The 21,165-nt window shown below is 41.4% G+C and overlaps 3 protein-coding genes and 1 non-coding gene across 4 annotated transcripts; 1 reads left to right on the plus strand and 3 right to left on the minus strand.

The window, feature by feature from the left end:
• Positions 1-2,850: 2,850 nt before the first annotated feature.
• On the minus strand, positions 2,851-3,803 carry LOC119354530. Its single transcript, XM_037621247.1, has 2 exons — positions 3,262-3,803; positions 2,851-3,095 (listed from the first exon to the last, which is right to left on the minus strand). The coding sequence occupies exons 1-2, from the start codon at positions 3,651-3,653 to the stop codon at positions 3,077-3,079; spliced, it is 411 nt and encodes a 136-aa protein (XP_037477144.1). The 5' UTR covers positions 3,654-3,803; the 3' UTR covers positions 2,851-3,076.
• Positions 3,668-4,221, minus strand: LOC119354531. Its single transcript, XM_037621248.1, has one exon. It carries the CDS (start codon positions 3,935-3,937, stop codon positions 3,698-3,700), a length of 240 nt encoding a protein of 79 aa, XP_037477145.1. The 5' UTR covers positions 3,938-4,221; the 3' UTR covers positions 3,668-3,697.
• Positions 4,222-10,637: 6,416 nt separating this feature from the next.
• TRNAC-GCA lies at positions 10,638-10,709 on the plus strand. Its single transcript has one exon. It is a non-coding gene; the product is annotated as a tRNA-Cys (tRNA).
• A 908-nt stretch (positions 10,710-11,617) lies between these two features.
• LOC119354532 (outer envelope protein 61-like) lies at positions 11,618-16,533 on the minus strand. Its single transcript, XM_037621249.1, has 10 exons — positions 16,275-16,533; positions 15,417-15,647; positions 14,913-14,969; positions 14,702-14,830; positions 14,286-14,434; positions 14,104-14,156; positions 13,534-13,696; positions 12,468-13,002; positions 12,216-12,359; positions 11,618-12,080 (listed from the first exon to the last, which is right to left on the minus strand). The coding sequence occupies exons 1-10, from the start codon at positions 16,356-16,358 to the stop codon at positions 11,934-11,936; spliced, it is 1,692 nt and encodes a 563-aa protein (XP_037477146.1). The 5' UTR covers positions 16,359-16,533; the 3' UTR covers positions 11,618-11,933.
• Positions 16,534-21,165: the final 4,632 nt, after the last annotated feature.

Genomic DNA, 21,165 nt, shown 5'->3' on the forward strand with positions numbered 1-21,165 from the left:
GGGGATAGATTGATAGGAAAAGACCATCGCTCGTCCCCAACCGCCACTCATAAGAAAGACAATCAAAGAATAAATCATGATCCAGCTTCATCACATAACGGTTCACCATACGTGCATGCTACGGCAATCACAAACTTTGACACAAGTATTTCTACCAATCCATAATTACTCACTAGCATGACTCTCTGAGTTGATGAATGGACTGAAAGTTTTCCTCGTAAAAAAAGAGCAACTCATCCATTTCACCCAAACTTTTATTCCTTTGTTGACTGACTGAGCTTTCCTTTTATATGAGGCATTCACTCTCTTCCTGGCCTAATTTAATTTTTGTGCAACAAAATCAATATGCATGTGGCTCCGGCAAAGGAGAGAGGTCATCATCAATACTAATAAGATTTATAACCACATCACCAAATCACCCAAGTCACCAATAACCACTCCATTGGTCTAACAAACCACACCATTGGTTTAACAATTTTTAATCTTACGGTCCAACATCGTACCTTCCCTCTCCCAATAAGAGCCACATATCAAATTTTTAACAGTATGCTCGAAATGAGGATTACATAACAACTGGATCAATAACGGGTTGGTCCAACCTCAAACTGATAATGTGCGAGACCTGACAGTTTGGAAGTGGGAAAACCAAATAGGACACGCTACATCACGATCCAATCAAACCTTCATATTCCTCCTTTCATTTTGTTTATTATTGTACATCCAAGCAACACCCACAAAACCCAAATCAAACAAGTTCCAATTAGCAAGTACTGCACAAAATTTATTCATGAGCTTAGGAAATTTCTTATGAAAATCACCTACCATAAACCAAGGTCCAGAACCAAGAAATTTTACCCGCCCCAGCAAATCCCACATAGCAATACCATTGGCCAGCACAAGGTCCAAGAACGGCAGTATGATTGCATTCTCAAACTGAGGAGAATGTAAACTTATATCGCTAGAATTACCTGATCTGATTTTATAAATGAAACTCTTTACGGAAAAGCTATTTACCAGACGGCAGTAATTTTGCAACAGATCCGCACACGTCGGATGTCGTTCATTTCAGATCTTGCGTCCGTGATTTCAGGGCGGTTTTTTGGACCGGATTGATCGTGCGGGCGCATTTTTCTCGATCACGATCTCTGGTGCGATTTGTTTGACGTAATTGTCGAATCTTATTGCGGCAGTAATTTTAGAAAGTATTTTTGGGGCTCGATTTTAGAGTGTTTTATTAGTAGGAAAGGAAATAGGTGGCGTGATTTCCGGATCATGATCCCATGAGCATTTTAGGAAGGTTTTTAGTGTGATTTCAGGTTGACTTTTTAAGTAGAAAATAGTGTCAAAAAGTACTTGTGCCAATAATCGAACTATGACCATCTACTCGTGAGTTTAGCAAGCTAACCAGTCCAGATACTATTACTTCTTGTTGTGAGTTAAAGTCAAAACTTGTTTTAATCTGTTGTTTTGTACTAACACCTAGACATTGACGAACATTTGCTCTATTAAAAGTCTACTCCCTTCATTTCAAAATAGATGACCCAACTTTATATTAACTTTAGTATACATTTAATACAAAGTTGGGTCATCTATTTTCGAACGGAGGGAGTAACTACTAGCCCATGCATCGTGGCCTAATAACTGACATTTAAACACCAAACACCGCGGTAACTCTGATATGAGGGGAAAATATATCCCCAATAATTTTTATGTAAATAGCATGATAATATAGACTTCCCGGCCTGATAACTTAGGTACAAATAATACGATAACTTTGACCCATGATTTTTTTTGGTTGGAAAATGGCAGGGGATAAAAGTTGATAACTCACGTACAAACACCGCGGTAAAGTTCGACTCCGAGATAAAAGTTGTTGAAAAACATACCCCCGATTACTTCATTGTAAATAGTATGATAATATATGCACATCACCGATGATAACTCATGTACAAACATCACAGACACTTTTTCACCCCGAAGATAAAAGTTGTTCAAAAGTATACCTGGGTAACTTTGGTGTAAATAACATGGTTGTACACTCATATCGGACCTGATAACTCACGTACAAATACCATTGATGAAAAGTATACAACCTATGTACCCCGGTAACTTTTGTGTGAATACTGAATAGCATGGTAACTCACACATTGTAGACCTGATAACTTATGTACCTCGGCCCTGATAACTTATGTACCCCGAGGGGTGGGGTTGATGGAATATCCCCCTGGTAATTTTTGTATGAACAATATGATAACTCACACATCACAGACCTGATAACTTATGTACTCTGTTCCTCATAGCTTTGGTAGGGGGAGGGGTAGGGGTTGTCGAAATATCCCTTGGTAAATTTTGTGTGAATAACATTGTTGTGTGTGAGTTATCAGGTTCGTGGCATATAAATTATGATGCCCTTTTGTAGAGAAGTTATTGGTGTGTGTTACAACAACTTTTCTTCTTTGCACCGAAAGTTACCGCAGTATTTGTGAGTGGGTTACCAGGTTTGTGGCGTATATATTACCATGTTTTTTATAGAGATGTTATTTGGGGTGTTATAACAACTTTTTTTTCATGTGGTCAAAAAAGTTACCGCGGTGTGTATGTGTGAGTTATCATATTCATGGCATATAAATTACCATGCTCTTTTCTACAAATAAGTTGTCGGAATGTGTTAGAACAACATTTTTTCTTCTGGTCGAAAGTTACCATGGTGTTTGTGAGTGAGTTACATGTCATATAATTACCATGTTGTTTTTACAAATAAGTTATCGGGATGTGTTACACCAATATTTTTTTTACAACGGTGTTTGAGTTATCAGATCTGTGCTCGATGAATTACCGTGTACACAAAGGGAAGAAACTGGTAAAAAGAAATATTTCTGATTGCGTGTGTAGCAGTATAAATACCTACCGAATTTCTTTATAACTGTTAGGATTTAATTATTAGAGATAATCCTTGTTGTAATAACAGCATGCACGGGATCCTCTCGAGGCAACCGCCGCCTCGTTCGTGCGGGAACCTCTCCAGGCAACCGTCGTCGCATCCGCTCCTCGCATCCCCTCGAACAGGCGCATCTTCTCATAAGCGCCGATTCCCCCTGTATAAATGTGTGATCATCAATGGAATAAGACACTTCCATCAAATCATTCTTTAATACGTTATCAGCACTTGTCTCTGCCCAGAGCACGCATAGGCAAATCACGCCGGCGACAGTAGCCGGAAAAGAGAGCCAGAAGGGAAAAAAGGAAAAGGTGAGAGGATGCCTTGTGGTCTCATGTCCTTCTTCCTGCACCTTGTTCGTAGCGGCGGTAGACGCCGACAGGGCCGTCGTCGTCGCCATGGTGTTGGTGGACTTCGCCGCCACAACCGCCACGCCCGTGATCTGCGCCGGTTCAGAGGCCACCGGAACGGTTTCCGTCGCCGCGGACCACGTCTTGGACATGGCGCCCGAGGTCGCGATGGTGCTGGGCCTTCTAAGGCTCCGCCCGAACCGGCCATGCGGGCGGCGGCGCCACTCCCGGCCTGGATTCTTGCCGGACTGGCCGCTCCAAACCTGTATGCGGACGAGGTACTGGAGCCCGCGGACGACGCAGTGGACGTCGACGTTGAGCCGGAACTTGCGGCTCCTCCACCACCACGTCCGTGCCTGGTGCATGGTTGGGGGCCATGGATGGTCCTGCAACCACCCCCGCCACAAGATTACGAGGTCCAGGAGGAGGCCGAACCTGCGTCGCCTGTGCCGCCCGCGGAGCCCGCGCAGCCGAACTCCCCGCGTCTTCCATCTCCGACGCCGGCGCACGAGGCGGCCGGCGCTGGGGCTTCTTCGTCGAGCGCTAGCCTCGGGCTGCGCCTCCCCGCACGGGCTGCTACACTCGGGGACGTCTTCGACAACTGGGCGAGCAGCTCCACTGGCCCATCGGCGCCCCGCCGCTGGCACATAGTGCCGCGGGCCGAGCTGCAACGCAGCCGCGCGGTGGTTCTCGGACTGGCCAACGGCCACTCCAACGGCGTCGCACCTGGGACGCAGCTTCCTGGTGGATCTTCTTCAGAGGAGGAAGATGCTGCGCCGGGGCCGTCGACCTCCCGCCGGTGAGGCAGTCGCTGGAGGCGGAGATTGGTGGTAGTGATGCAGACAGCCACCGCTCGAGTTGGATTGGGGATGATTGTCGATGGGAACGAAGTATCCCGTCGCCTCCCTATCCACTCGTGCGTGTGTATGGCTGTTGGACAGCCAGCACACTAGCCACTAATCCATGTTGTACGAGCAGCAGAGAAAAAAAAATAAAAAACGAAAAGAAAGAAGGTGGCTTTGCCACGGTAGTAGGCTGTTCTGTTTTGGCCTATTACCATTATTTTTCGTTTTCTTTTCTGATTAGCTTCTAGCTTTTTCAGTTTTTGTACATATGTGTTTGTTAGTATTTTCTAATCTAATATAGTACTATGTAATGTCTGCTTATGTAATGTCAACATGTTTATGGATGCAATCTTTAATTGCTACATGTTGATTGTGCTTGAAAATTATATGACTACTTTCAATTTTTGCGCATATCTTATGGATTGCACTTATGGCAATACATATAGCTTTGTTCACAACTGTGAGGTCTACACCATCTGGTGATTACCTTCAAAGTGTTTTAAGTAACACAAGGTTGTACAAAGTACCATAAAAATAAGGTCTACGCTACTTAGTAGTGATTACCTCAAAGCAAAAATGAAAGCACACATATTATGGCATGAAAATTGCCATACGAGTGTCTATGCCACTTCATGGTGACTACCTCTATGTGTTCTACAAAACAAAGATCTACGCCATTTTATGGTGATTATCTTTTGTAGAAAGTCATATTTTGGGTCGTTTAGGCTTTTCCTAGACCTTTATATTTGATTCAAGCATTTTATTTTACACACAATTAATTTAATAAGTGTAAATTAATGGGCATGATATTTTCATGCAGGATATGGCTGACATATCCAAGAAGGAATTTGCTGAGCTTGCCATTGATGGCAGAAACTATTTGACCTGGGCCATGGATGTCAAGATCAACTTGGCGGCCAGGAATCTGATCAGCACTATAACCACACCTACTCAAGGTGCTCCTGCTATCGCAGATACGGCAAAGTATGCTTCTTTGCACTTCATTCGACACCACCTTGATCCTGCTCTGAAAGAAGAGTACATGATGGAGGAAAGTCCTCTATCATTGTGGAACTCCTTAAAGGAGCGTTATGATCAACAAAGGTCGGTGATGTTGCCTGAAGCGCAAAGAGAATGGGCACTTATTCGTTTCCAGGATTTTAAGTCCGTTGCAGCATACAATTCTGTCGTGCATCAAATCAACTCAAAGTTGAGATTCTGCAACAGTGCAGTTTCTGATGCGGATCTCATTGAAAAGACACTTTCTACTTTCCATCCTAATATGAGGATTCTTGCTGAACAACATCGTCAGCAGAAATACAAGAAGCATTCTGAGTTGATATATGCACTTCTTCAGGCAGAAAAGCACAGTGAAATTCTCGATAAAAATAATATGTCCCGTCCAACGGGAACACTGCCGCTGCCTGAAGCACATTTCAATTCTCAGAATACTCAGAAGTCTCGTGGTCCCAAAAGGAACCATAGGAAGTTTAAAGGAAAGTGGAGACGCAATGAGAATCAGAATAGCAATGGAGTACAAAAGGGCAAGAATCATTTTAAGAAAAATGATAAGGGTAGCAGCTCTCAAGCTTGCTACAGATGTGGTTGTACTACTCATCATGCAAGGAAGTGTGCAACTTCTAAGCATTTGGTGACGCTGTATCAGCAATCAATTGGCAAGAGCAAGAAGGCTCAAGGGAACCAGTACGAAGCTCACTTCACTGGTCCAATGATTGAAAGTTCTCAAGGCGTTCATCAGAACGAAGTTCATGAGAACATGGAGAACCAAGATCAGGCTCAGCGAAAGGAAGGACCACCACTTACTGTTGAAGACATGGTGGATTTCACTTCTACTAATGACATATATGGGGATATGCTTTGATCTTCCAATAATGTCATAAGTATTGTGATATGTCCTTAGTTATATTATATGTTGTAAAATAATTATGTCCTCGGACATATGGTATTGTAATAATTATGTCCTTAAACATAATGTATTATAATATGTAGCAGACATACATAGTGTGTAATGTATGTGTTATTTCTATATGAGATTGAATAAATAATGAATTTTATTCTTTTACTCTATAGAAAACTTCGAGAAATAATCCAATGGAGGAGGAAATTTGTTTAGTGGACAGTGGTGCCTCTAACACAATTCTACAAGAAGTTAAATACTTCCGAAGTCTCAAAAAGAGTAAGGGAAGTGTTATGACAATTGGTGGTCATGACACAGTAATTGTTGGTTCTGGTCAAGCCACATTTACACTCCCGAATGGTACAAAACTTGAAATCCAGGAGGCTTTATTGTATCCGGATTCGACTCGTACCCTGTTGAGTTTTAAGGATATCCGCGTGAATGGCTACCACATTGAAACTCATGAAGACAATGCGGTTGAAAGCCTACTCATAACTCAACAGAAGGGATCCGACAAGGAAATCCTTGAGAGACTGCCTGCTCTATCTTGTGGACTATATTACACATACATCAAGCCAGAGCAACATTTGGCATACAAAATAATTTTTCAGAATCTTGACAAGTTCAAGATATGGCATGATCGCCTGGGTCATCCTGGTGTGGGGATGATGAGAAAAATTATTGATGGTTCAACTGGACACAACATAACGGTTGCTAATTTCCCCAAATCCTCGGATTTCGTATGCAGTGCATGTGCAACTGGGAGATTAATCACAAGACCTTCATATCTGAAGATCAAGAATGAACCACTTAATTTTCTTGAACGCATTCAAGGAGATATATGTGGTCCAATTCAATCGTTATCGGGACCATTCAGATATTTTATGGTGCTCATTGATGCATCAACAAGATGGTCCAATGTGTGTCTATTATCAACAAGGAACCATGCTTTTGCAAAGCTGATCGCTCAAATAATTAAACTGAGGGCAAATCATCCTGAACACAGGATAAAATCCATCAGAATGGATAATGCTGCTGAATTTAGTTCACGAGCATTCAATGATTACTGCCTAGCTTTGGGCATAACTGTGGAGCATTCTGTACCATATGTACACACACAAAATGGTCTTGCGGAATCACTTATCAAGAGGATCAAGTTGATAGCAAGACCACTCCTACAGAACTGTAATCTTCCAACATCTTGTTGGGGACATGCGGTATTGCATGCCGCAGAGTTGATACAAATTCGACCAACTACATATCATACGGCCTCCCCGTTGCAGTTAGTACGTGGAAATCAACCAAGTATTTCCCATCTTCGAAGATTCGGTTGCATTGTGTACGTACCGATATCACCACCTCAGCGTACATCGATGGGTCCACATAGAAAAATGGGGATCTATGTGGGGTATAATTCTCCGTCGATTATAAAGTACCTGGAACCTCTAACAAGGGATCTATTTACAGCCCGGTACGCTGATTGTATCTTCGATGAGGACAATTTTCCGGCATTAGGGGGAGAAAAGAAGCACGAAGAATGCCGGGAAATAGATTGGAATGTCAAAGGCATTCAGTCGTTAGATCCACGTACAAATGAATCTGAACTGGAAGTTCAGAAGATTATTAATTTGCAAAATATTGCAAATAATCTGCCAGATGCATTTACTGATTATAAAGGTGTCACTAAATCCCATGTTCCTGCTATGAATGTTCCAGAGAGAGTTGAGATATCTCATAAGACCACTCAACCGCCCAAGAGGGGGAGAAAACTGGACAAAAAGGACAATGCTTCTCAGAAGCGTCCGCGGGAAATGAGGATCCCTCAAATAGTAAATGCAGGTCAACCGCGAATTGATATTCAACCTAGTGTTGAAAGACACCTGAAGGATCTTATGCATCCAGAACCCAGCACAACTGTGCACACAAATATTGGTGCTGGGACATCGGTACACCTTGACTCGATTATTGTGGAAAATCACGATGAGTCAGAAGGTATTGATGAGATTTCCATCAACTATGTTGAATCAGGAGAATCATTCAATAGAAAGACTACAATTGTCGACATATTTTTCGCCTCAAAGATTGCAGATGACCTGGCATTGGATCATGAACCTAAGTCCATGGCAGAGTGTATGAAACGCTCAGACTGGTCCAACTGAAAGGTTGCAATAGAGGACGAATTGCGCTCGCTTGCCAAGAGAGGGGTATTTACTGCAGCAATACCTACTCCTCCTAATGTTTTCCCCGTGGGGGCAAAATGGGTTTTTGTTCGCAAAAGAAACGAAAACAATGAGGTGGTGAGATATAAAGCGAGGCTTGTAGCACAAGGGTTTACACAGAGACCCGGCATTGATTATGATGAAACATATTCTCCTGTGATGAGTGGAATCATGTACCGATACTTGATATCACTGGCAGTGCAAATGAATTTGTATATCCAATTGATGGATGTGGTGACTGCATACTTATATGGGTCACTTAAGACGGATATCTATATGAAAGTTCCTGAGGGACTGAAGATTCCGGATCCAAAAGCTAATCGCAACATGTATTGCGTAAAGCTACTGAAGTCGTTATACGGCTTGAGACAGTCGGGCAGAATGTGGTATAACCGACTAAGTGAGTTCCTTCTGAAGAAGGGTTACTCAAACAACAATGATTGCCCATGTGTGTTTATCAAGAAATCCACTGATGGATTTTGCATAATTTCCGTGTATGTTGATGACTTGAACATCATTGGGACTACACGAGAAATACATGAGGCGTGTAATCATTTGAAGACGGAATTCGAGATGAAAGATTTGGGTAAAACCAAATTTTGTCTTGGTTTGCAACTTGAACATTTTTCTTCAGCAATACTTGTTCATCAGTCTGCTTATATCCAAAAGATATTGGAAAAGTTCAATATGGATAAAGCATACCCGTCAAAAATACCTATGGTCGTCAGATCTCTTGAAAGAGATAAAGACCCATTCAGACCTAAGGGTGATGATGAAGAGGTATTAGGACCTGAGTTTCCTTACCTCAGTGCTATTGGAGCACTAATGTATCTAGCGAACTGCACCAGGCCTGACATAGCATTTGCAGTTAATTTACTGGCTAGATACAGCGCATCACCAACAAAACGGCATTGGGTTGGTGTGAAGAATATTTTCAGATATCTTCAGGGCACCAAAGATCTTGGTTTATTCTATCAGAAAAATCAAGAGAGAACCATGGTGGGGTATTGCGATGCTGGATACTTATCAGATCCCCATGATGCCAAATCGCAGACTGGTTTTGTCTTCTTACATGGAGGTACGGCCTTCTCTTGGAAGTCAACAAAGCAAACCTTAGTGGCAACGTCCACCAATCATTCTGAGATAATTGCTTTGTTCGAAGCAACACGAGAATGTGTATGGCTTCGCAGAATGATGAACTTTGTCCAAAGTTCAAGTGGGATTGGTTCGTTAAAATCACCCACCATTATCTATGAAGATAATGCTGCTTGTATTGCACAAATGCAAACAGGTTATATTAAGAGCAATATTACGAAGCATATTTCTCCTAAATTATTTTATCCCCATGATCAGCAAGAAAAGGGGGAGATAAGTATTTTGCAAACGAAGTCATGCGACAATCTCGCTGATCTGTTTACTAAGTCCTTACCAAGTTCTCTGTTTCATAAACATGTAACTGGAATTGGTATGCGACGACTTTGAGACTTGCAAAATTCAGGGGGAGAAATCTCCTAAGATGTAACCTGTTAAGATCATAAGATCATTAATATTGCACTCTTTTCCTTTATGGGTTTTTTCAAATGGTTTCTCATGTAAGGTTTTTAATGAGGCAATATCAATGCAAGCATGGACATATATGTCGTTTTCTCCTTATTTTCCCACTGGGTTTTAGAAGGAGTTTTTCATGGCATATTGTATATTTCTCCTTAATTTTTCCCGCAAGGTTTTTGGAGGAAATGATTTCAAAGGATGATCAGTCACAAGGACAAGCAAGGATTAGGGGGAGTGTTAGGATTTAATTATTAGAGATAATCCTTGTTGTAAATAACAGCATGCACGGGATCCTCTCGAGGCAACCGCCGCCTTGTTCGTGCGGGAACCTCTCCAGGCAACCGTCGCATCCGCTCCTCGCATCCCCTCGAACAGGCGCATCTTCTCATAAGCGCCGATTCCCCTTGTATAAATGTGTGATCATCAATGGAATAAGACACTTCGATCAAATCATTCTTTAATAATAACCATAACTTGAATCAGGGGCAGGTGGATAGGACAAGTGATGAAGGTCCAGGAGGTAGTGAGTTCGACTCCTATTTGTATTATTTTTACCATGCTTTTTTACGACACCAAAAAGTATAAAAAGAAAAGAGGGAGAAGTAGTAGTTGGATCGATGCGCGGCAGAAAAATCGAAGATAGCGACGGGACAGGAGAAGTGGATCGCGGGATGATGCGTTCGGATCTGTTGCTAGGGTCCAGTCCACCGGATTATAGCACAGTCCAACTCTTTAAATAAATGAGACATTTGCCACCACTCGTGAAGTTCAGCCATACCTGAATATTAATAATTTATGAATTTTCATTTCAACAATGGGTCCATAGCTCAGTGGTAGAGCAATTGACTGCAGATCAATAGGCCATCGGTTCGAACCCGGTTGGGCCCTATTTGTTTTTCAATTATCATCACTGTCGTGTGTTATCAAACGTATCATGATCCTATTTGTTTTTCAATTATCATCACTGTCGTGTGTTATCAAACGTATCATGATCCTATTTGTTTTTCAATTATCATCACTGTCGTGTGTTATCAAACGTATCATGATCATGTCGTTCCCTTTTTTTTAATCCGGATATAGAGTAGAGAACAATAAAATCCGATTCTATTTTTTTTTAATGCTGATCCTATTTTTATTTTCGAATAGAGCTACACAGCATTTGCAAAATAAAATCCGGTTGGGCCCTATTTGTTTTTCAATTATCATCACTGTCGTGTGTTATCAAACGTATCATGATCATGTCGTTCCCTTTTTTTTAATCCGGATAGAGTAGAGAACAATAAAATCCGATCCTATTTTTTTTAATGCTGATCCTATTTTTATTTTCCAATAGAGCTACACAGCATTTGCAAAATAAAGATATTAGGGTCAAAATAACTTGTAAAATGAACTAACCTCCTTACAGGTCGATCCCCCTATTTTTTTATCCGGATATAGAGTAGAGAACAATAAAATCCGATCCTATTAATTTTTTAATGCTGACCCCATTTTTATTTTTGAATAGAGCTACACAGCATTTGCAAAATATAGATATTAGGGTCAAAATAACTTGTAAAATGAACTAACCTCCTTACAGGTTGACACATATTTGGTCAAAGTTAAACATTTGCAAATAGAACTACACCCCATTTCCAAAATATAGATAGGGTTTAGGGTCAAAAAAGAACTTATACAAAACCAACCTCCTTACAGGTAGACATGTATTTGGTCAAAAGTTATACCTTTGCAAACGTGCGAGACACGATTTTTAAAATTGCCCCCCAAAATGGCGTCCACGTCTAACAACTTCTGGCCTGGATAGTGAATATGGACACGAAATTCTTTGATGCAAAATAACATAGGACATTTGTAACATTACAAGTCAGCCTACTGTCCAGATGGCAATACTGGGTCATTTACTTCTAATAATCTGTTACAATTTATAAACACATATGCCGAAAGAATAAACAATGGTACAGTAAGTTCTTGACTCTTCCCACGGTGCTTCCACATTGTCATCCGCCCACCATCACTTCTAGCCAGGGAAAACGAGCATAATGTAGCTGCCGAATAGTTATTTGTTGCCGGATGCACTGCTCGACAGGGCATCATATGGAATGTTTAGGCCATCACCTACCTACCGATGAATCCAAGCCGCTGTAGGATGAAGGCCAAGATCAGCATGACAATAGCAAGGACCAGGCCTTTCCTGCCTAGGAGCCAGTTCTTCGTCTTCTTTGCTACTTCTACTCCCTGCTGTGCTCTGTCCATCCATTTCATCTGAATGCAAAGCAAGCAGAGGTTAATAATCTAAGAAGTCTTAACTGAACTCTGACAGCTAATCTGAAGTAGAATATATGCCCATTGTCTGCACACAGCTCAGAGGAGAGGGTTTTTTTTTAATTAGCTTCTTACCATTCTGTCTAAATCTTCTGGAGATAATGAAGACATAGTTTGTTGAGCTTTGGCGGCATCCTCCTTCGACAGCTTCATGCCAAACTGCTCACTCATGTTTGCCATCACATCAGGACTCATGTTCTTCATCAGGGATGCAAACATCTGTTAATTTAGAAAAGTTTTAAGAGATGTTAAAATCCATAACCTCAGCTTCTTCCCTGATGAAAAATCTTCACAAAAAACAAATTCCTTGGGCTAAAAGATTTTTACCTGCCGCATAGCAGGGTCTTTCATAGAATTTCTCATGGTTTCTTGCATATCAGCTGTAGAAACTGGGGAACTGGATGATGAATGGTCCATACTTTGGTTGTTTACTATTTCATCAGGGTTCTCCACAACAGTTTGTGAAGATGAAGGTTGGAAGTTATTGCTACTCGTTTCTGCTCTTGATGAAGGTCGGATATTACTCCCAGTCCCTGGTCTCACAGGCGCACTACCAGGTCCACCCATTTTAGAAGCAAAATCCATCATATTTTGCAGTTCAGCAGGGGACATCTTCCCAATCATTTCAGATGCCATATTAACCATGTCAGGTGACATTTCGGGCATATTGGGTCCAAGATTTGAACCAACAGGGTTTGTGCCGGTTAATGAAGAAGCAGCCTGAAACATCTTTTGTAGTTCTTCTGGTTTCATGGTGCCAATCATTTCGCTGGCAGTTTTAACTAGCTCCGGTGACATTCCTTGCATTCCCAACTTTGATAACCCATCAGCATCACTATTAGAGACATAATTTTGAAATGACCTGACAGTTGACCAGGACACCAAGAACGTTATGCATATTTTGTAAAAAGCGCAATGAGAAGACTGTAGGTGAAGTGAAGACATTTTACTAATGTTACTAGTAAATAAAGCAAAACATCAAATCCAAGTAAAATGTACATAACACTTGGAAGTTTTTGCAATCAGATATAAAATTCCTGCATAATGTGAACCTAACATGATCAAGTCAGATATCACAACAAGATATAATCATATTTCTATAACAATATGCCAGATAGACAGATCCACCACAAGACAGGATACACATCACAAGAATGAGAAGAGAATTAAAAAAAAAACGCAGCTAAGAACAAATATCATTTTTGTATACAAGATAATTGATACAGTAAGAACATTGCATGTTAATGCATGCCAAATAATGGTTGGCTAGTGGACGAATAAAAAGGTATCTGAAGTAGCAACAATCGAAACATATCAAAACAGAGTGCGGCAACTCTGAATATGGGCCTAATAAGATGTAAGAAACATAGATCAGAAGCAAAGAGACTGTTACCTGATAGTAGCAGGATCATTCATTAGGCTTTCTGAAGAGTCAGATTGTCTTGAGTTTCCTGCTCCTTCATGTGGTTGTGAAACAGTATACTCAGTAGAAGAACTCCTTTGAGTACTTAACAGCTCTGAACTATCTTCTTCCACAATTTCTTCAATAACAACTCCTTAGAAACAAAAGAACACCAAGATGAGTAGTTTGATGAGTCGAACTGAATTATAACAAACACTGTCGAAATAGCATCAAACCAGTATACAGAAATAATATATTCCACTACAACATCAGTTCTACTCTTATATCATAGTTTGGCTGGATCAAGTCAAAGGCCCATCTACTTATTAACTATTATTTTATATATCCTTCTACCATTAAGTTGATTTTGGCCAAATATTCATCACAAATATATGCACACAAATATATTCATCATAAATACTCTTATGATGGAGTGATTTAACCACAAAGATCTTATCCAGAAGCACTTGAGCTACAGTAAGATGGGTTTAGATTAAAAAATAGCAGGCGATGAAAAAGAGCAGCATAATTAAATTCTAAAAAGAATATCAATGAAGCTACCTTTTGGCAGGTTTGTTCCTCCTCCTTCAGTTGCAAGTTTTGCATCTGTGTCCCTGCATAATGAATGTAATCTATCAGTAGGACCACGGCGAAAACTAAAATTACTAACCACTTTTGTCCATGTCAGCAACAAGATCAGCAGAATTTCATATGTTTGTGCAGGAAAAAAAGGCAAACCATACCTCAGAACCTCAGCAATAGTTTCATCCTCCGGAGAAATTTCATGGGCTTTACGTAAGTCAGCAACAGCAGCCTGAAGGTTTCCTAGTTCTTTGTAAGCTTGACCTCTTCGGTAGTATGCTTTCACATTGCTCGAATCATAAGTTAGAACCTGTGGCACGGTTGATCGTTGGATCAGCATAACAGGTAAATGCAGAGCTGCCATCGTTAAGACGACTAAACTAACAACAAAAGTTCAGCAAACTGGAATTGACAGAGTTATGGACTTCCATTTAGACAGCTCATAAATACTACTAACAGCAAAGGTGGCAAACAGAAACAACGAAAGTAGATCGCATTTAAGATAATGATAGCACTGTGATGTGTAACCATGCCCGCATATAATATTGGTATAATGGGTAGAAAGCCTCAAACAAACCTCTGAACCTTCATTTACACATTCCTCAAGCATCCCTGATTTCAGGTAACATGACATTAAATTAAGGGTGCACTGCAACTGCAGAGTTCGCCCAGCTGCCGATGGTACGCTCTTCATGTTTTCCTTGGCCTGGTCAACAAAAGAGCATATAAATTAAATTGGCAGTCATGTCACTTCTTTAAACATGGAAGGCATGGGATTTGAAACGCACAAGCTTGTACTTGGCAGCAGCATCAGTATACTTCCCATGGCTATGAAGTTCATTTCCCTGGAACAAGAGAAAACGGTATTATGGAAACTCATAACATGGATAAAAAAATGGAGTCCGACACCCAATACATTAAATAGATGACGAGATACATAATTTCTTAGACAAGAGATAACAGGAAGATGAATAGAAAATGAAATTATGTATCCAAATTATGAAAACCATGCACAACTGGACTATATGAGCACTCTCTCCATGAATTTTTCTTGCAAAATATTTTGTAGTGACAGCCATGTGAAGCTGTCGCTTTTCCAGTTTGTAATTAATTCATTCAGAGTGATCTAAAATTCTGATCAAGTGAGCCGATTAGCATATTTTATACAAAGAATTTTGGAGCTTAATAAAAAAATGATCAAGTGTATTTGACTATTTGTCCAACTCGCCAACCAAGAGTAGGAAAAGGTCATTCTATGCTAAACGAAAGGTCGTGCTGGATTTTGTACAGACCTGCTGCTTCAACATCTTGGCACCAGATAGCGCATATGATATTTGAGCATCAGCTTGGGCCTTCATGGCAGCAAATTCTTCAGGCTTAGCGTTGGCAATTTTTTCAGTCATATCAAGCATTTCCTCTGGCCTTGTTTGATTGAGCTGTTGAGCAGCTCTTTTGAAGTCCTCAGTTCTCATATTTTTCATACTCTCGGATGCTAGCTTTATCAAGTCAGGATTGGACATGAGCTGCAATTATCAAAATTGCAACAGGCACATGGTCAATCGCATGATACTCGTGCTTCCTCAGGGCATAAAAAATAACATTAATAAGCAATGATGCTGGACACTGCAAATAACAAAAGCAGGAACTGAGGTATGAAACAGTGCTGAAAAAAACAGACATAAGTGCACACACAGATATCTACCAGCAGAATCCTATTGCATTTAGTTTAGGCAATAGATGCAGAGTATTGTGCGAAAAGACCCAGCAACAGCCTCGTTTAAACAGTAGCACGTGGTTGTTGTTTATAACAGCAGAAACCAGCATCCCATTGGCGTCACCTGTCCAAATCAAACTCAAACGTACCTCGAGCCCACAGCTACACACACTACAATTTTCTTTACCAATTGACTTGAGGAGTTAACTTGGGACCAATTCAACTCGTACGCAATAGGTCAACAACAACACGATTCGATCTAAGCAACCACAGCAGCAGCAGCAGCAGCATCAACAACGGCAGCAGCAAAAAACGGTTGCCAAATTGAGCGTGATCTCCTCTCGATCTACCGCTAGCGAGACCACAACCGGGCAGGGAATCAATTGAGATCAAACCGGCATGGCCGAACGTAGGTATATGGATCGGGTGCGGAGACCTGCTGTTGCATCCTGGCGAGGTCGTCGGGGGACATGCGTCGCATCTGCTCCTGCGCCAGCCGCATCATCTCCGGATCCATCATGGCGGCACCGCCACCAAGCAATCCCCAACACGCAGATCGAAGCGGAGGATGGGATCGACGGGACAGCCGAGCAGCGACCTGGAGCTCGCAGATTTGGGAATTAGCTCTCGGGTGTGCGTCTCGCTCTTTTCTTTTCTTTCGGTCGCCCTTTCTGGTGGTTGATTCGCAGAAAAACCTGTTGCTTGTATTTATTGACGGGTTTTGCGAGGGGCGACGAGAGTGTAGAAAACCGATACGGAGTCCAATCCGAAAGCGGCTCTTCTCTTTGACGGACTAGTAATAATGTAGGTGCAATTCACCTTTATATTAGGTAGGATATTAGTTGCGCGTTATATTATATAAGATATATCTGTTACACGTTGATGTTTGGTAAAATATCAATTACTTTTTCACGGGAATGGTAGAATATTAATTACATGGCAAATTTTAGGGAATAGCGTTGAGTCAAAACGTGTTTATAACCAATGACAGTAGTGGGTAATTAAAGCGTTAAACGTGTTTGGTGCTCAACATTGGAGCGATTTGAACCGCTAGATAATATGATTTGACGGTTAAGATGGTTTGGATTTACCTCTTTGGGTCTTTTTATATTTATTATTATTATATTGATGATATAGATGATGCTTCCTCGCGGTGGGCCGCTCTTTTGGATGGGTTTGGGCTCGGGATCACGGCTGGGCGTTGAGTTGTTCCACCCTTCACCCGCTGCATTTTGTCTTCTTCCTTTCGGTCTGATTTTTGGGACTATGTTTTTATATTATTGTTTTTTCAAAAACTTTCGATGTACTCATCAATTATCACGACAATACAAAAATCACAAGAAGTAATAAAAGATACATCTAGGTTCATATACCATCTATCGACGATTATAAGCACTGGAGCGAGCCGTAGCCACACCGCTATCATTGCTCCTCCCTTAATGAAGTCAGACAAAACTTTTTAGTAGACCGTCGAAAAGTTATCGTGCTAAGACCCAAAGGACCAGCGTGCCAGAACAACAACCATCGTCAATGAAGAGAAGCGTAGATCGAATTTATCCAACCTGTCGACATACCAACGTAGAAGAACGAAAAGTGGATCCAAGTAGATCCACCGAATACAAATGCCAACTGAATCCCGTGGGATCCGCCGGAACACACACCCTCATACCCTTCCGACGATGCTAGACACACTGCCGGGACGAGAGCTGGGCGGGAAGAACCTTTGTTTTATCTTCAAGGAGCCATCGTCGTCTCGTCTTTCTGAACAGGGCACAAACCCTAAAATAGACACAAGCAGACACCTAGAAACTAAGCAAAAGCCCTCTCATTGGCAAAGACTGAGGTCCACCACATCTCCATGGTCTAAGGCCACAGGAGATGAGGTAGACCTATGGCGGCAGCGGCAGGAGGCGGGCAAATCTAATCGTGTGTTTCATGAGAGTACAGGGCGAAGGGACTGCTAGGTCGACCAACTACCCTCGAGACAATTTTATATTACTAGTTAATTGCTCGTATGTTGTAATGGAGTATAAGCATTCTAATGGTTCAACACTCATATAGTTAAAAATGTGCATTTAGCATCCTCATGCACATCAAACATCATTAGTTGCAATGTACATTGCAATAGGAGCATAAATACTCTAATGGTTCAACACTACTCTTGTGAAAAATATCCATTTAGCATTCGCATGCACATTAAGTATCGTTGTCGACTATTTTTTCGTCAAATCACTCGTCTTCTTATTCCTTCACCCATATCATCTCGTGCCCAATTCAAGCCTGCCATCGTCCCTAATTGCATATCCAACAATGGCGTTAAGTCATCCGAGGTCACCACTTTTGTAGTCGATTTCATGGAAAAATCAGGTCAACTATATGTATGACCCATGCTATAAACCATAAGCAATCATGTGCAGTTACTTGGCACTGGAGACATTTGGGAATGATGATCAACGTTAGGTATATCACGTAGAGGAGGTCGGCGCAGATTTGGCACGTCCATATCTTCAAGTGTCATGGTCAGTTGACGCCCAAATAATGGAAAAATAGCCAGACCAAATGTAATTTAACATATTGATGATCAATGCTGGTGCTATTTTAACATATTGGCCATTTTCTTCTGCATGACTATGTAATATTGTACTGTCCATAGACCTCTTTTCAATAATTATTTTCAATTAGCACAAGCAGATTAAAGGATTTAAACCATTGAATGTGTCCATACAAAATAACGAACAATAGTGAAATAAAAGCAACAAAGTTTGTCTTGATTTCAAACATGGCTCCAAAGAAAGCATGAATTACGGGCGCAGAATATACATTCACTTGTGTGTTGAGAGTTGTGACGCCCTGATGAAAGCACAAGTGCTCCCTGGGTGATTTTGGTAATTCATGTCAACATATCTCTTGTTGGACTAATACTTTTATCTAGAATATTTCAGATGAGTTCAACAGTGGGGTGGCTTGGACAAGAGGATGTGAAACCCCTTCAAGATGCTAAGGACAAAGACTGACTCAAGCTCAAGACTCTACATTTTCATTTTAGTGATCCAAGATCACATTAAGTCCATAGGAAAGCCAATACTATTTAAAGGGGATGGGGTGTTGCTTAATGGCTTGCTTGCTTAAAATGCTTAGTGGCATGCTTCAAAAGCCCTCAACTACTTTCTCATATCCATATATGTCCCATACCAAAAGTCAAACTTGCCCCCCCCCCCGATTTGATCTATCCGGCGCCACCGAGTTCACTTGACATATCCACTGCCAGAAACCCTAATCAGTTCGGTCTCACCGATGGGATCTCGGTCTCACCGAGATGGGCTTGCAAACTCTTTGTTGCCTATTGCAACTATTTCGGTCTCACCGAGATATGAAATCGGTCCCACCGAGTTTGCTTGACCAACTCCCTGTTTTTCTTATTACCAAAATCGGTCTCACCGAGTTTGTGTAATCGGTCAAACCAAGTTGACGTTTTACCCTAACCCTAGCACATCAGTCCCACCGAGTTGATCATATCGGTCCCACCGAAATTCCTAACGTTCACATTTGGAACTAAATCGGTCTGACCGAGTTTCATGATTCGGTCCCATCGAGTTTGGTAAATTGTGTGTAACGGCTAGATTTTGTGTGGAGGCTATATATACCCCTCCACCCATCCTTCATTCCTAGAGAAAGCTATCAGAATGTGCCTACACTTCCAACATTCATTTTCTGAGAGAGAACCACCTACTCATGTGTTGAGACCAAGATATTACATTCCAACCACAAGAATCTTGATCTCTAGCCTTCCCCAAGTTGATTTCCACTCAAATCATGTTTCCACCAAATCCAAATCTGTGAGAGAGAGTTGAGTGTTGGAGAGACTATCATTTGAAGCACAAGAGCAAGGAGTTCATAATCAACACACCATCTATTACCTTGTGGAGAGTGGTGTCTCCTAGATTGGTTAGGTGTTACTTGGGAGCCTCCGTCAAGATTGTGGAGTTGAACCAAGGAGTTTGTAAGGGCAAGGAGATCGCCTACTTCATGAAGATCTACCCAAGTGAGGCAAGTCCTTCGTGGGCAATGGCCATGGTGGGATAGACAAAGTTGCTTCTTCGTGGACCCTTCGTGGGTGGAGCCCTCCGCGGACTCGCGCAACCGTTACCCTTCGTGGGTTGAAGTCTCCATCAATGTGGATGTACGATAGCACCACCTATCGGAACCACGCCAAAAATCTCTGTGTCTCCAATTGCGTTTGCACACTCCAATCATATCCCTTACTTTCTTGCAAGTTGCATGCTTTACTTTCCGCTGCTCATATACTCTTGCCATGCTTGCTTGAAATGTATTGTGAATGTTTAAACTTGTGCTAAAACTCCACCTTAACTTAAAGAAATTAAAAAGTGCTACTTTTCTTTGTTGAGGGTCTAATCACCCCCCTCTAGACACCTCTTCTCGATCCTACAATTGGTATCAAAGCATTGGTCTCTATTGCTTTGGTTTAATCACCATTGGAGGAAGATGGATGAGTCTATGTTGGGGAGTCTTAGACGAAGAGTGCCTTTACTTGATGGAGAGTTCTTTCATGAGTGGAAATTTGAGATGCTTGAGATTTTCAATGAATATCACTTGAACAAGTATATTACTACTCCTTGTGCACGCCCTGTTGACCCCTTGAGTCCTACCCTTGATGAGTCTATTGACATGATCCGTAATCTTAGAACCGTCAATTTAATCACTAGAGGGTTACCTAGAAACTTGATTGCTAGCTTGCCCGCTCTTGATTGTGCTTACACCATATGGAGATTTCTTGAGGAACGATTTTCAAATTATTCCTTGCAAAACTTAGATGAGATTCTTCACAAGTCTATTGCTTTGAGTAAGATGAATTCCAATGATCCTAAGTTTGGTGATTGCTTATTTGAGCTTACATACCTCATGTGTGCCAAAGGAGATGTTGGAATCATTAGCAATATCATCTCCAAAGCCATTATAATTCATAAAGATGAACATTGTGATGATCACATATCTAATGAATCACTCTCTCTAGGAATTTATCAATAACAAGACAATGTTGAACATGGATACTATGATGAGGATGATGATAGTGACCTTGATCTCGATGAGTCTATGAGACATTTTGGTCTTATGGCAAATCTTCGCGGCTACATGGCTGGAGGAAAGGAATGGGTTCTTGATAGTGGATGTACCGATCACATGATCGGAGATAAGGACATGTTTTGTGAGCTTGCTGAAAACAACGGCCCTCGAAAGTATGTCACTTTTGGTGACAACTCAAAGGGTAAGGTGGTTGTGCTTGGTAAGGGGGCCATCTCACATGATAG

The sequence above is a fragment of the Triticum dicoccoides genome, chromosome 2A (genome assembly GCF_002162155.2).
Source record: "Triticum dicoccoides isolate Atlit2015 ecotype Zavitan chromosome 2A, WEW_v2.0, whole genome shotgun sequence".
Classification (NCBI taxonomy): domain Eukaryota; kingdom Viridiplantae; phylum Streptophyta; class Magnoliopsida; order Poales; family Poaceae; genus Triticum; species Triticum dicoccoides.